The sequence below is a fragment of the Rattus rattus genome, chromosome 4, assembly GCF_011064425.1.
Source record: "Rattus rattus isolate New Zealand chromosome 4, Rrattus_CSIRO_v1, whole genome shotgun sequence".
Taxonomy (NCBI): Eukaryota; Metazoa; Chordata; class Mammalia; order Rodentia; family Muridae; genus Rattus; species Rattus rattus.
In genome coordinates this window covers 147,389,876-147,406,296 of record NC_046157.1, presented here as the reverse complement: position 1 = coordinate 147,406,296, position 16,421 = coordinate 147,389,876, and the positions used below count along the sequence as shown (strand labels likewise).

General features: G+C 51.6%; 1 protein-coding gene across 1 annotated transcript in view; it reads left to right on the top strand.

Annotated features, from left to right (window-relative positions):
- The window catches only part of Tns1 (tensin 1), a 209,002-nt gene that overhangs the window by 169,940 nt on the left and 22,641 nt on the right, over positions 1-16,421 (top strand). Inside the window, exons 20-22 of the mRNA XM_032901325.1 lie at positions 7,142-7,338; positions 8,157-8,232; positions 11,867-11,959. Coding sequence (XP_032757216.1) covers positions 7,142-7,338; positions 8,157-8,232; positions 11,867-11,959 — 366 coding nt within the window. The remainder of the gene's footprint in view (positions 1-7,141; positions 7,339-8,156; positions 8,233-11,866; positions 11,960-16,421) is intronic.

Below are 16,421 nucleotides of genomic sequence, written 5' to 3'. Positions count from 1 at the left end.
AGTCCATGAGAGAGAGAGTTCAGACCCCTTCACTCAGGGTGAGGGAGAAGAGGCTGATGCGATAGGAGGTGACTACAGGATCCTGTCTGAGATGAAGGAGGCTCTCCAGGTAGAGCTGCGTGGTTTGAAAAGCTGTAGATTTCAGAATCTTCTCCCAAGGGTGGAGGCTAATGCTGGGAACTTGGAGGAGGTCTGTGTGATGGCATGGAAAGAGAGAACTCAGGAAAGGGGTCACAAGGAAAGCAAAGGCATAGCAGGATCTAAGTTATGAGTGCTCAGGGTGGAGCCTGGTACCCTGCGTCTCTCAAAGTCAAGATGGGGAAGGAGAGAGGGCGAGGGTGACATCGTGGGGTGGGGGTGGGGAGAGAAACCCATCCGGCTGGCCTATTAGGTAGACTGGGGATTTTCAAAGGCATGTTTTCAGTTGAGTGCTGGTGACAGAAGCCAGACCCAGACCGTGAGCGATCAGGAGAGGTGGAAGAGGAGTGAAGACAGCTTGGCAGCTACTCTTTGGAGTGGTTTTATAGTACAAGGGAACAGAGGGTCTGTTGAGGTGTGGAGCAAGGCATCACACGCTGTCTGTTTTAGGTAGAGACAGAGGGGAGCTGAAAGTGGATGTAGGCAAAGGAAGAGATAAGAGAGAAAGAAAGTGTTGCACCGAAGAAGGGTCTGGGAGCCCAGTGCGCACTCAGGCTCATCTAAACATCTGGATACTGCTCCCCAAAACCAAGGAGGGGGAGAGAAATGGGGTGGAAACCTGGCATTAAGTGCTAGGGCTTAAGTTGAGAAACAGCTTTTATAGTTCATTCTGCATTCAGGGCTGAGATCGATCAAGGCCTATGCAGTTCATTTTTAACAGGAGCTTTAATCTGGGCTGTTTGATAGTCTAGGATCTTGGAAAATATTGACAGCAAATAAAACCTTTACTGGCATGGCAGAATGGATGTCAACTTGGAGGTATTGTAACATTTTAGGTGGAAGGTTAAATGCCTTCGAGATAAGGCAGAGAGGTGCAAGAGGAAGATGGGTGGGAGCTTGGCATGGCCGGGAAGACTTCACTGGGCAGCAAGAGGCTGCGTTATCTGGAGCAGCCTGTGTAAAGCCCCTGGGGCATGAATGTACATCCATTGGCTACAGCAGAGTGGCCCACATGAGCTCTTAGAGGTAATGGAATTGAAGTGAGCTTAAATTTGCTCTGGCAGGTGATCCTAAGAACTTGGAGTTTTCATGTGTGTGTGTGTTCTGAGGAGCCTCAGAAAGGATTTGATCCAAACAGTGACATCACCTGCCTTCTTCTAAAAGGATCCGTGTGGCCAAGATGGGAGGAGGGAGGCCCTTTCAGAAGTGGTTGCTATTGATCAGCACGGAAGCACGGAGATGGGAGGAAAATGGTAGACTTGTTTGAGAGGTTCAGCCTGGAAGATTTACAAACCAGCTAGATGTGGAACGTAAGAGGAAAAGAAAAGAACAAAGGCAGGTCTTCATCCTGAGCAGCTAAACAATAGAGGTGATCCTGGATGACGCCAGAACCTGGGAGGAGCTGGTTTGGAGGGAATTCAGTGTGAGGTACCCACGAGGCATCCGAGAAGGTCAGATTCTAATAGCCAGTGACTCAGGGAAGAGCTTGGAGCTTAGCAAGGCTGGAACAATCAACCAGGAGGGGGCTAGACAGAACGTACATGGGAAGTACCAGTCCCTGGCACAGGCTGTGAGACAATGGCGGCTTGTTAATCCGTAAGGAGAGGACAGTGTGATGCAGCAGGGCCTTCTACCGCATCCTGTAGGTTTATCCCAAGGCCTCCACCGGTACCCAGTGGCTTTGGGCAGGAGCTAAAAGAACGAGGGCTTCAGGGGAAGAAGACTGCTCAGGCTAGTGTGATCGACATACAGAGGGCTGAAGGATACAGGGGTGAGACCTTGGGTCTCAGATTGGTCGTCTGTCCTGGGTTTAGAACAGTGGGTGGTTGAGAGAAGGTGGGGCTTTTGGATGGCGTGACATGAGGAGGGAGTAATGGGACTCCAGGCCCCAGACTGCCTGCCCCTCCTCTCTCTACTGGGGTTAGAAGGGAAAGCCACCTACCCTTCAGAGGAGCAGAGGCCCTGAACCACCCTGCCTTCTTGCCTCCCTCCTCCCTCCAACGTGTGGCCCAATCCTGGAGTCGGAACAATGACTAACCCTGATTTTTTTTTCTTTGTTTTTTTTTTTTTTCGTTCTGTCTCATGTCGTTTAATGCCTTGTCCCCTCGCATTCTGTGTCCTGTGTCCACTTGTCCCCTGTGCCTTTGGTGGGTGCTCTTTCTGCCTGGTGCCTCCCCTTCCTGCCGGCTCCCCTGGGGTATGGGTGGACAGTGTACAATGCCAGACTGCAGAGCCTGAGGCAGAGCAGCAGCTCCCGACCCTCTCTCCACCGGCTCCGGTCCGCCTCCCTCTCTAGTGGGTTCCTCCGTGTCCTCGGAAGCTCTAGGCCCTTGCTTTAGCTCCCAGCTTTTCTCCGGACCTCTTCCCCATGAGATTCCTCCCACCTCTCTCCTCCTTTCTTTTCCTGCCTTCCCCCCTCTCCTGGGCCCGCCCTCCCTTCTGCTTGGCTGAAGGCCTGATGCTTTTAACTTGGCCTTGCCTGCTGAGCACAGGCTTGGAAGTAATTAGGGGACCTTTCAGAGTGCCCAGTGGAAGATGTTGGTCTTTCCAGTGAGCTTCCCAGTGAGGGTCCCAGCCACTCCAGACGGGATGGTTTGGACTTCAAAGATTCAGAAGGAGCCAGACTATGTTTTCCCTGGGACCACTGTAAGCCGGGGAGAGGTGTCCCAGCACCTCCTTTGCTACACAACACCCCTCTGGCGCTAGGACCCATGGCCGGCACCCTGCCTATGCCCATCTGTAACTGTGGACGGACGGGTGTCTTGACTGTTTAGAGCCCACACCCCCAGTCTGGAAAGCCCTGTGCTTATGAGGCATAGTACTTTGACATGCTGCAGATGTCAACGTCCTGTTAGTTGATTCCAGGCCCACTAGTGTCCCCAGCCTCGAGGACATATATGCTGCCTTTTCTGCTTGTTCCTACTTCTGAAGGCCATGTACGAAGTTTCCCCAGTGCCACAGCCTTAAGCAGTTCCAGGCAAAAGTGCTCTCTACTCCTGATAGCAGTGTAATGTCTGCTGCCCCATGGATCCTCCAGTATGAGTGGACGGAGAGTCGGGAGATGGCTCTGGCATCTTGTTCCTCCCTCTCTTTTCTTCTCCCTCTGCCTTATTCTTGGCCCAGCAGTGAGGAATGTAGTGTAAGCTGGGCCCAGGCTCTATTCGGGTTCTGGGGCAGTGGACCTGTCCCGAGGGGAGCTGGCATGGCTTGCCCTAGAGCTGCTAGTGTGCTCTTGTGTGGCTTTCTAGTGCCCTGGCCCAGCAGGTGGCTTCCATCCTGGATCCTTACTTCTGGAGCCCTGGGCATGGAGCCGGATACCCAGTCCTACCGCCCGGAGCTGAGGAATCCAGTCTTTTGGGAATCTGAAGGCTGGAAAGAAGAGTTGGGTCTGTGGGGGTGTGTGTGGCCAGTATGTGGGCCCATGGGGAAGACCTCTGTTGATGACTGGTGACTCTGGGTGACTCTGGGTGTATATCTGTGTGACTCTGAAAGAGTGGCGGTGCTTTGTCAAAGTGTTGGGGAGGGTGTATGTATTAGTATGTGTATAGCTCTATATCTGTCTCTAAATAGAGATATGAATCATGCATGGTCTCTAGTCTAGGACACTTTGGGCAGAGAACTATTCCCATAGTCGTAGGACTGTTCTGGGGGCAGTGAGGGCAGGGGCTGACTATATACTGCTCCTAGATATGTGTGTGTGTGTGTGTGTGTGTGTGTGTGTGTGTGTGTGTGTGTGTGTGTACACGTACGCAAGCTATTAGGTCATGATAACCTAGATAAGGCAGTGGGGAAGATCTGGTGCCAGCCCCAGGTGAAATAGCTCTTAGAGGACAACACAGGACTGTCTGTGGGGGCATTCTCAGCAGGAAGGGCACCTCCTTACTATCAGAGCATCCCACTCCTCAATACTCAGCAGCCTGGTGGAGAGAACCTCCCAGAATCCTTTGTTGGCTTTGCTTTTCCTCCTTAGCTTCCTCTGTCCCTAAGGCCTGCTGTAGAAAAAGTCAGGGACCAACTAGATCACTTGCCCCATGGCCCTTCTTGTGGGGATAAGATACACACACTCTGTCTCTGTATCTCTGTGTCTGTCTGTCTATCTGTCTGTCTGTCTGCCTCTCCCTCTCCCTCCCCCCCTCTGTGTGTGTGTGTGTGTGTGTGTGTGTGTGTGTGTGAACACTTCTGTCTGTGTCTATGTGGTAAACAAAGGCTTAGAGAGAGCCCTCAATGAAGGCCTACATATGGAGCAGGCCCCCTTTTGATATTCAGTCAGTTTTGGGGATGTGAGAGGGCTCTTGTCTCTCTGTCTTTCTCGCTTTTTCCCTGCCTCTCTCTGTGTGTCTCTATTTTTGTCTCTGTCTCTCTGTCTCTCTCTCTTTCTCTGACCCTGGTTGTCAGCTGGTATCCAGAGTCACCAATTGGCTGAGGAACAATGAGGCTCTCTTCTCTCCCCTTTACTGTGTCAGGCTTCCTCTCATAGAAAGAGACTAAAGAGAGGGACCATAGCTCTCCAAGCACTCTGCGTTAACGATGGGCTTGCCAAGGGAGACAACAGTGAGCCACTGTGTTCCAAGACTGTGCGTGTCCTGACTGGCTGCTGATGAGATGGACCACTCTCTGGGAATGGTTGGCCTTGTGGGAGTGGAATGTGGGGGGTCTTTCCTTTTCTTCAAGGGGAAACTTTGTCCTGTACTCCCCTCACTCTTTGGAGATCACTTGGTCCATCCCCCTTCCTCAGATTAGAGCATGCTCCCATGTCCCATCCTGATGGTGACAGGGAAAGGAGCTGAAAAAATTTCAACTAAAGTGGCTATCAGGTACCTGACCCACCACACCACAGGCTAGGCGTTTACGCTAATGTTGCCTTCTGTGGACCTGGACTTAGAGGCAGTGCCAGGAAAGGATGGGTGAGAATGTCCTGTCCCGCCCACCCCCCATTCCAGCAGGCTGACTCCAACAGAAACAAAACTGCTTTTCAAAAGCCAACACAGGACCCCCAAACAAGGAAGTAACTACTCTTGAAAAAGCAGAGAGATTGCCAGAGATTGTGGTAGCGGCGGTCAGGTGAGGGGTGCCCTTGGAACTGAAGGCAACTCTTAGGTGTTTCCTTCTGCCTTGGGTCTGAACTCAGTGCCATGCCTCCAGAGCTTTTGTCCAGTTGCTCCTTTGTCACAACTTTATTAGAGAAGCAATGGCTGTGTCTGCTTCTCTCTAATGTTTCCGCCAGGAGTAAACCGAGGAGGAGGGCTAGGGCTGGTCCACACTCCCAGAGGCCTGCGCTGGGCAGGGCCTGGTTGGAGGGCAGAGAAGCGGGATTGAAGCCAGAGACTGCTTGAGTTCTGGGAGCTTAGTGTTGCTGGCAGAGTCTGGTGTGGCTCCAGCTGTGCAGAGCCACCCCCTCTCTTTACTCTCTGTAGCTGTCCCCAGCAGCCCCTTCTCAGGACTGACACATCCTCTCCTTTTCTTTTCTGGAAACCCGGGCATTCTGAGGGTAGGGACTTGTTTCCTTTAAGCAGAGAAAGTTTGGGACAGACAGGATGAAATCTGTCTCGGTTTCCACCGTGCGGGTAGGAGAGCTACCTCTGAGTAACAGCACAAATTGGAGACTCTAGTGTGCCTTCTGCCTTCCGCATCTAACTTATACCACTGGCAGCTGGTCTTGCTATCCTCTGACAAGCCCCCAGAGCCTCCATCAGAGCACAGGCGTGTGCATCACAGTTAACTGTGTGTGAGTGACTGTGTGTGGCTCTGCCCCAGCACTTTGCTGTTCGCATTAGGCAGGAAGGCCTCCTGGGCAGTGCAGACCATGGCAACCGTGTGACTGTGGCAAACGAGGGGTTGGGGACCACCTGGACTGTGCAGATCCCTTTATAGTGGATGAGAAGGGATTCAGGCTCCCTAAGGGTCCTGGCATGTTCCTCAAGGCCAACATTGAATGTGTGTTTATACATGCATGTGTGTAAGCACACACTCCTACTTGTGACTAAGCAGAGAGTCCCAGAGGTGTGTTCATGTCCCGAGCTCATGTGATCTCAGTCCGTTCTGTAGTCCTGGTGTTCACGATGGCAGAAATGAGTCCTGAAGGTAATCAAGCCTAGGATCCCACCCTCAGGGTTGGGCCTTGGCTTCTGAGACCTGGGAAGTCAGTATTCTAGGATTCTGGAAGCCAGCACAGTGAAATAATGGATTCCATGCCTTGGGCCAGCTGTGGGGAAAGAAGATGGAGAGGAGGCAGGGTGAAGCTAACATGGGCAGCCTTTGTGGCGAACTGAACAGGAAGTGGGGACAGGAAGGTGGAACCTTTTGCTCTTCTTCGTTTGCCCTCTGCCAGGATAGAATGTGGTGGGGGTCTTGGCCTGCACCATGGCCACGGCCACCATGGGTTGATGAGAGGAAGAGGATTGCTGAGCGGCAGCTGTAGGGGAGTTGGTTAGAGGTTTCAGGGTGTGCTGGATGGAAGCCAGGGAACCCCTGAGATCAGAACCACCACAGAAGCCTGTTGTGGTTGGAGACTCCAGAGTGTGACTTGGTCATTCCTTTGTTTTCCACTGGGAGCACCATGTGCAAGATGATGCAGTTTTAGTCCTTTCCAAGAGCCCTTCCCAGAGGCTCCCTGTTGCTTGTTGGTTGATGCAGTTGCCTTGGAGACCTTCCCTTCCCTCCTCTGGAAGTTCTGGCCTTCTGCCTCTGGGGGCTGGAAGGAGCTGACATCTGTTTCTTGTATCAGTCCTTTGTGCTCTTGGCCCAAATCCTATGCAGAATAGAGACTCCTCTTAAAGGCAGAGGCCAAACTAAGCCCCCACTCCCCACCCCACCCCCCTCACTGGAAGAAATTTGGGGTTTGAGCTGAGTTGGGGACAGGAAGGCATGATGGGGAGCTGAGGGGATGTAGCCCCCGCTGGCTCAGGCCCCAGCCGAGGTACTGCCTTGTGTTTGGGGGTGTTAGGCGGGATTACATCATTCTTTATTCTACTCATTGCTTTCCGTACCCTGCCCTTCCTCCCAGGGGTTCAGGCTCGGGAGAGGCAGCCTGCAGAGCCCCCAGCCCCACTCCGGAGGCGGGCAGCCAGTGATGGACAGTATGAGAACCAGTCTCCGGAGGCCACATCCCCCCGTAGTCCTGGGGTCCGCTCCCCCGTCCAGTGCGTCTCCCCTGAGTTGGCTCTTACCATTGCCCTCAACCCTGGAGGGCGCCCCAAAGAGGTGAGTCCTTGAGTAGATGAGTCCTGGAGGCACAGCAGGGAGCAGAGTCCATGGAGCATCTCCAGGAGCTTGAGATCGTCAGTGATGTCTCCCTCCCTGTGTCCTCACCCAAGGCCTCCTCTCTTCAATAGCACTTGTACCCCAACTTCTTGCCTTGACAATGAGACTGAAAGTCCCTTCTTGGTCCCCATAGAAAATTCTTTAGGGAGGTGACAAGCGTCATGGGGGTGGCATATGGTGGTACTCCCAAGACTTAAGAGTTCAAGGTGGGCCAGGTAGACTGGCAAACATCTTTTTGAGCCTTTGAGAAATAAGGCTCTTCTTAGGATGCTTAATTTTGTCCCCAAATCATCCCATTGCTGAGAAACTTCGGAAGTCAGAGGCAGTGGGTCTTGAACTTCCAGGGCAGAAGAACCACCGGGGAGTTTGTTAAAACCTTTCGTTTCCAAATGCCTATGCAGAGACTCCAGCATAGCAGATCTATTACGGGACCAGGAATATGCATTCTGAAATAGCCCAATGTAGGTGGACTCACTTAACAACTTCATGCCGAGGGCATTATTCTGCAGAGGCGAGGCCCTTTTCTGTGACCCTGTTCTGAGCTTTAGTGTGGACTTGCAAACCACCACTCCCCTACTTATAAGGATTTGTTGAGGTGCCTAGTGGCCAGCGTTTGGGTTTACCTGGGTAAAGGAGAGAGTTAAGCTGGAGAGGGAATATGTGGGCAGCCAAACTGGCAGCCCTCATGCCCAGGATCATCTGAAGAGGAACCTCTACTCAGGGCTTCCTTCTCTTGCCCCCCTCTGTTCTCCCGGCAGCCCCATTTGCATAGCTACAAGGAGGCCTTTGAGGAAATGGAGGGGACCTCCCCAAGCAGCCCACCACCCAGCGTGGGTAAGAGCACCTCCTAAGCCTATTTCTTGTCCTCTTCACCATTCCCTCATGAGTCGGTGTGATTGTTCCAGGTGTGGGCTTGGGGCGTGGGTGAGTGAGTGGAGGGGTGGGGTGGGGAGAGCTGGGACTGACAGCTTTTTACGCCATAGCTCACCCCAATCTCTACTCTACCACTCTGTGTTCCCTTCTGTCTACTCTCAACCTAAGGATGAGACTGGCCAGGACTTAGCATCCAGACTGTTGGACTGCAGTCTATATTATGGAGTTTTCTGTGTAGACTGACTCAGTTTTTCCCCATGCAATACTAGTAAGAAATCCTCTCTCACCAGGACCATCACGGCTTGTTCTCACTCTTGTGTCTGAATCCAGGCACCTTCATCTCAGGCACCCTGTGTCACTTGTACTCTCTCATATACATCGGCTCTCTCATGCCATCCTTGACCTCCTGGGAGGGTGTTTAGTTGGGATTCCCAGTGCATTCACGGGAGAGACTGGTCCCTGAAGAACAGACAGAGAGGATTGCTAAATATGTCTCAAGTTGGTCAGTGTTTCTTTCTGTAGGGGAAGGACCTTGAGAGGCACTGGGGGAGGTTGTTGTAGGGGAAGTGATAGGGTCAAGCCAGGTGGTGAGGGATACAAGGCCCTACAGAAAGTAGAGATGGGTGATGCTCAGTTCTTAGGTAGTCTGGGCATGGCCTGAGTGTCCAATAGTCCCTGAGAGACGGAAGGCCAGCAGGAAGTGTTGTCTGAGCCTGGCTGTGCATCTCCTGGGGTATGGCTGTTCTTCACAGGGGCAGAATGTAGACCTCATGTATGGGCTGCTGTCCTAGGCATACCGGAAGCTGAAGATGGGACTGCACTAGTACACACACACACACACACACACTTACTTGTGATTTAAAATTCCCTATGTGTCAGGATGCTAGTGAAATCAATTGTAGTAACTTTTTACTAAATCTGAAAATTTGTCCTTTCAATAGGGAAATCAATTTTTTTAGTATCAACATTTTATTGAAATAGTCTATAATATCAAAAAATGTTATGACATGATTTAGTGGGTAAGGTGCTTGCTATACAATCGTGAAAACCTGAGTTTTGACCCTTAGCTCCCCCAACACAAGAAAAGCCAGGGGCACCTATTCTCAAAGCTTTGGGATGAGCAGATCCCCTGCTGGCCAGCCAGTCTCGCTGAATCCACAGACCCAGTCTCAAAAACGTGAGATGGAAAGTAATAAAGGAATACACTAGACCCCAGCCCTGGCTCCCATGTGTGCATGCTTCAGGCACATGCACACACATGCATGTACTACACATGTACACAAGGAGGATTTATTTTCAAGGAGACCAGCGGCTTAATGTTAGTATTATTTTTTATATAACTCTAAAATGCCGAGTTAGCAATATCGACGTTTTTAAAAGGAGCCAAGCATGGTGGTACACACTGGTAATTTTATCACTCAGGAGGCTGCAACAGGGGGATTGCAAGTTTGAGACCAAGAACCTGTCAAAAACAAAAACAAAACCCAAAAAAATCCCAAAAAACAAAAAATGAAAACAAAATGCTAAGCAAACTCAAATGTTACTTTGAGTTATTTTATTATTATTTTTGCACACATTTTGAGTTCCCACGTGTATTTCGTATGCCTAGCACAGCTCAGTTTGGATTAGCTAATCCCAAATGCTCAGGAACCAGGAAACCTAGAACAGTGGTACAGACCCAGGACGCCCTGCTTACAGCTGGCTTTGTGGCTTCCCGTGGCTTCACCTCTCTCTCTAGGCCTTGCCCTCACACCTTTAGGGCTCCTCCCACTCACCACTGCACCAGACAGCCCTGACAGCTGGATAACCCCTGCTGGGAATGGAAGCCATGTTAATTGTACCAGAACTGTCTCCTGTGGATAGTCATAGGTGCCCTGGGGACAAACAGAAGCCAGAAGTTTCATAAATGCCTAGGGCTGGGGAGAGAGGTTGGAGGGCGGAGAAATGCAAGGAATGTTTCTCTCAGGAAGGAGAGGGCTGCTTGCCTTCAGTCACCCACTCCCTGAATCAGTAGAAGGGCCACATTGCTCTGGTCTGGGAAGCCAAAGATAGGGGCGGAGAGGAGAAAACCAAGTAAAGCCTTTACTATTTCTGATCCCCTCCCAATCCCTTTCTCCTCGATCCCCTGCCCCTCAATTGCACCTGCTGGGCAGCAGATGTTAGCCAGGATTCTCCCAGAAATCCTGCCTTCGCTGGCAGCTCATTCTTTCATGGTGATGCCATTCAAACAGGCATTTGGGTGACAAACTAAGTGACAGGAAAGTGCTCATGTGCAAACCATGGCAGAGTACAGTACAGGGAGATGGTGTGGAGGGAGCAAGGGAAGACCTTGCCTGGAAGTCCAGCCGTGGAAGTGTGTGTTGCACACATTTATACGTTGGGGTGCCTAGGGATAGAGAAGAGGTGTATAGAAGCAGGTCTCGTCTGTACATGTGATGTCCCCTGTTTGGGTGTGTGTGTGTGTGTGTGTGTGTGTGTGTGTGTGTGTACTCACTTGTACACATACAGATAAGCTATGCCTGCTGCTCACACCGAAGGATGCTACCTTGTTGTTGTTGTTGTTGTTGTTGTTTTTTTCCTTAAAATAACAACCGTGGAGCTAAGTTTGGGTCCTGGGCATACGCAGGCTACTTACTGCTCATCTGTTGAAAGCCTGGGATAGTAGGGCATGTCCTTAGGGGCTGTGTTTTCTCCTGGCTGTCAAAATCCCTGACCTGAGCCCCGGGCCTTATTTCTTTACTTCTCTGAGATGTGCTAGGATACACGGCAGCTGCCACCGAGTTATCTCGTGACTGGGCACGATACCACCCTCGTTGCTTGGCTCCAAATTTTTGGCTGCTGGGGAAAAAGCTGGGCAGCCCTTTCTGACCTTGTGTGATATGTGACACTTGTAACCCAGATGGGCTGCTCAGGAGAAGCCTCATTTCACCCAGGAAGCTGTGCTCTTGACAGAGGAGTGCTGGCTTCTCCTCCCAGAGAATCACGCCTCGCTCTGACAAGGCCTCTCTCGCAGTTTTGTACGGACCACAGTGGCCTATGGATGCTGAGTCTCAGGGATGGTGAGGTCCCTGCCTGTGATGCTCAGCTCCAGTTTTCAAGATGTGTCCTGTGGAGACTGTTTGCCTGTCTTCCATTTGTGTGCATGGTTTAGGTAGACCATATGTATGCATGTGCATGGGTGTGTGTGCATGTGTGTGTGTGTGTGTGTGTGTGTGTGTGTGTGTGTGCGCGCGCGCACTTGAGTGTGTAAAGAACCCTGGGGAAAGAGAATGTGGCAAGATACTAGTCTTAGAGAAAGGCAAAGGCACGGGAAGAAGCCTACTGTGCTTATTACATCTCCGTGAGGTAAAGGTACTGACTGTAGCTGTAGGGAGGAGCCTTAGAGGTCTCTCAGTGGTGGGGGAGGGTCAGGACAGGGTGTTACTTCTGAACTCTCTCCCTTTCAAGCAGGGAAGGTCAGGAGAGGCGGTTCAGCGGGAGAGAAAGGGCAGGGGGCTCCGGGGCTGATTCTCCCTTGCTCAGACCTCACCACTACACACCCTTACCATGATGTGACCTCACTTGCTGCATCCCCCACCCCTGTCTTTCCACACAGCACGTTCTCCTCCAGGTCTGGCTAAGACACCGCTGTCTGCTCTAGGCCTGAAACCCCACAACCCAGCGGACATCTTGCTGCACCCCACGGGTGGTAAGTGTCTGGAAGGGAGGGAGGGAAATGGCCAGGGAGGCTGGGACGCCTTGGTGGTGGTGTTCTGCAGGCATTGGGGTGCTCTTCCTGCCTACTGCTATCTTCTGGGCCTTAGGGTTTTGAGACCTGCTTCCAGTGTTGTTGGAGTTGGTCAGCCCTGCTCGAAGCCTGACGCCCTGGCCCGTGTCCCAGCACTTGTGTGTGTGTGTGTACACATAGGTGTATAGAGATATGTCTGCTCTTTGGTGATAGCCTCTCACCCTTGCTCTAGCCCAGAGGCTCCTATGCTGAGCATTTGCATGACATCAGAGGCTGGAGCATAGACATTTTTTTTTTCTTGATTGCTCACAAAACTTTGCTTGAGAAATGAGTCACTCCTAGCACTCGTGATGTCTGCCCTACCCCCAACCCCAATTGTCTTACCATCAGCCCAGTTTCCTCTGTCGGTAAAAGTGCCTACTGCACCCAAGCAGACTCCATTCATCCCTGTGTTCACGTGCCCAGTGTCAGCAGCCTTTGACCCTGAGAATAGGAGCTGGGCTCCAGGGACTTTCCATGCTGCTCCCCCAACCACTCCAAAGCCACCTGTTTTGGTTCTGAGGTGGATGACCATGACGGGAGGGGAAGGTCACTGTCTGCAATGAATGGTTACTGGACCCATCCCTCTATTTCCTGTTCATCCCCTAGTTTCTTTCTGTGGGGAGGGAGACAAGGGCCCAGGGACTTCCAATGACATTTTGGGGTCTGCTGAACTAGACAGTGTCTCTAGTTTTAAAGCTAGGCTGGGGCTCTTGGGGTCAACTTTTGCTTTTTTCTTTAGTTGCCAGAAGACTGATCCAGCCAGGTAAGAGGGCAGTAATATGCATTTGTGAACAACGCAGGCACTGGCCTAGGCACAGCCTTCACATGCTCCACCTATGACCGTGGGCAGACACACCCAGCCATCACAGGGATGAAGGGTCAGAGGCTTCCTCTCACTAGCCAGCATGCTGCTACCTGACGCTTGATCCACACAAGGTCTGGCTGCAGACCTGGGAGGGACCAGGCTCCTGAGTGAGGTTCTGTACAGAGTAGATCTCAGCTTCCGACCTCCCTTTCCTCAGCCAATTCTTTCTCTAGAAATAATCCTGATAACTTCTTTCTCTCTCTCTTTCTTGTCCTGGCTCTTCCTCTCATCTCTATCGTCTGCCCTTCCTTCCTGCCTCTCCTCCTCCTGTCTCCCTTCTCCTCCCTCAGAGGAAGATGAGGGAGAGGAGGTAGCTAAGCCTCCAGAAGGTAAGTGCACTTAGCTGTGTACGGCTTCCACTCTTTAGGTCTGTGGATGGCTTCTCACATGGAGCTTGGCAAAGCTGACTTCTCACCTGCTCTCAAGTGACTAGGCATGGAGCCTTCCTGTCCCCACCCTCTGACAATGAGATGCCACTCTGGGCACTGCCTGAATGCTGCCTGGGAAATTGGTTGCCACTGGGCACCAGTTCAGACACAGCTAGTATCCAGGTGCTGGCATGGTGCCACCTTGTGGACAGAAATACCCCGTGTGCCACTTCCTTTCCCAGGGGCACATGCATTACCTGGGCGGTGTGCAGTGTACACAGAAGGACTGGGAGGAGTAGAGGGGGCAGAATGTCTCTCAATGGGCCACTGGGGCATTTAAGCCTGTGCAGGTCCTTCTAGAGGCTATCCTGTGCACTGACGGCGTTTAGCTGTCTTTCTCTTCCTGGGTGTTGGTGGCATTTGCCTGGCAACAGTGCCCTCAATAGAACCAGTGTCTGCTTTCTGTATGAGCTGGCTACTTTTGTATCTCCATGACAGTGAGCTGACAGATAGCACTTGGAGCAATGGTTTATTCGGGTTCATGGTTGGGGAGAGATTTCAGTCTCCTATGATGGGAATAGAGTGATGGGTCAGCTTATTGATGGCAGTGAGTGTGTGATAAAAGCTGTTCACATCACTGAAGCCCAGGAAGCAGAGAAAGAACCAGCAATCAGGGGTGGGCATTTCCTTCAAAGGCCACCTTCTGAAACTTTCCCACCTGCGAATGGTTCCACAGTCCCCCAACCTGATGTCATCATCTGGGGACTGAATGTTCAAAACATGAGCCCGCGAGGGACTCTTGGGTTCAGACCGTAGTGAGATAGTGTCCCTGGTTTAAAGTTACAGTCCTAGAGCTATGACTTATTTCCTGTCGGCACAGTGTCAGGAAACATACCTTTCTGAAACCTGGGCACCTGTGGTCGCTGCAGGCTGGTTAAGGGCTCAGTCCCACAAAACATGCCTCAGGACAACCATGTGTAATCCTGAGAAACTATTGCTCCCCCCTCAACAACTTTATTTATAAAAAAATTAATCTATATGTGTGTGTGTATTTGTTTGTGGGTGCTGCACACGCATACTTGGTATATGCACGCCATGATATATGTATGGAGATCAGGGGAATCAATTTTTCTCATTCTACCATGTCTGTGTGTGTGATCACACTTAGGAACTCAGGTTGTCAGGGCTGGGCTGGCCCTACAGCTGAGATCAACTGTGAACTCCTTTAAAGTATTTCTCATGGGTCGGAATGGATCAGTGGATAAAGGGCGTGTGCATAAAGCGTGACCGCTTTTTTAGTCCATGACCACCATGAGTCTTTATTCACCATCTGCCTTCCTGAGCTAACCTTCTTCTGCCGGATCATGGTGGTCATGGACTAAAGGGACACTGGTCTGGGTGGCTCTGATGTGTCTCTGGGCATGCGTGTCCTCACCTCCACAGGAAGCAGTAGACAGGTGAGTACCAAGGCCCCCGTCCAGCGCTGTGTTAGGTGTTCCCACTGTGGGCCTTGGCCCTGTGTGGCCATTTCTACAGGGCAGTGGTTCTCAACCGTTGTGATGCTGCAGGCCCTTTGATACAGTTCCTCCTGTAGTGCTGACCCCCAACCAAATATTTATTTTCGTTGCTACTTCATACATGTAATTTTGCTGCTGTTATTAATTGTGATGGAAATAACTGATATGCGGGATATCTGGTATGTGACCCCTGTGAAAAGGTCATTTACCTCCCACAAAGCAGTCACGACCCACAGGTTGAGAACCACTCTGCTACCGGGGCTTAGTTTGGTTTTCTTAGGCTCGCTTTCCTCTGCGCTGGATGCCATGATTCCCACCCCAGCGTGGGTATGGATGGTTCCGTGAACTTTTTGTTCTCGGTGTGATGGCCATGGCTTCCCGAGAAGCTTCGCTTATTTCTCTATTTTATTTTTTTTTCTGGAGCTGGGGACCGAACCCAGGGCCTTGCGCTTCCTAGGCAAGCGCTCTACCGCTGAGCTAAATCCCCAACCCTTCTCTATGTTTTTTAATTAATTATATCAGGTTTTAGATTTAATTTATTTTATGCTTATGGATATTTTGCCACTGTGCATGCACTTGTGTGCCTGGTGGCTGTGGAGGTTAGAGGAGGGTGTGGAATTCTCTGGAACCGGAGCTACTGTGTGTGATGGGAGTTGAACCCAGGTCCTCCACAAGAGCAGTATGTACTCTAAACTGTCGAGCCATCTCTCCAGCCCCATTTGCTGGTTTCTAATCAGCCTGTGTAGAGGCGGCAGAGTAATGCAGACCCAGCTGCAGATCCGGGATGCTGGGGTCAAGGCTACTTGCATGCAGAGGATGGATGAGCTTTGTCTAGACTGCTTCTCATAGCCTCCATGCTTGACAGCACAGGGAGGCTCAGGGCCTGAGTGAGGGTGGCTGACTCAGTCCTGGAGTGGACTCCAGGGAAAAAGTCACCGTGTAGGCACACAGGCCCTGGCTGCTCTGCTCTGCTTCAGAAGAGTGAATATTGACAGAGCCGAAGGGAAGCCTCCTCTAAGTGTGCTTCACAAATGACTTTCAGCTTGTGGGTTCCCTACCCTCCAGCTGCCTGTGTATCAGAGCAGGGGAATTCTGAAGCAAAGGTTTCTTGAGATCCACCCAGCCACGCCTGCACTTTCAGGGATGTGGACCCAAGATCACAGCCGAGAGGCAGCAGGGACAGACTGTCCTGCCGGGCTCCTGTTTCCTACTCAAAGGGCCCTGCCTAAGTTCACCCCTGTTTCCAGGCTCGGTGGCCTGGGCTTCCAGCTTGGGAGTGGGTGGTGAGGACATGGATTAAAGGGAGGCTACCAGTTCCACATTTCATAACGCAGGCGCCACCTCCTGGGTCAGCCCAGGCCACATTCTTTGTTGACCCTTGGAGGCTGTGCTTGATGTCCCTGCTGATACTTTGATGGGAAATTCAGAAAAAGAGGCTTGTGAGGAAAAATGATCAGTGGCAGAATTCTTCAGCTGGGGAAGGAAGAATCTGAGGGATGTTTGCCCTCTGTTCAAGCCACTGGGCTAAATATATTCGTGCATTCTTTTCCTCGTGGAGGCACTGAGTCAATCACTGCTCTGTGTGGCTGCTATGTAGCAGGCAGCGAGCCAGCCCTGGGGAGATAAGCTGC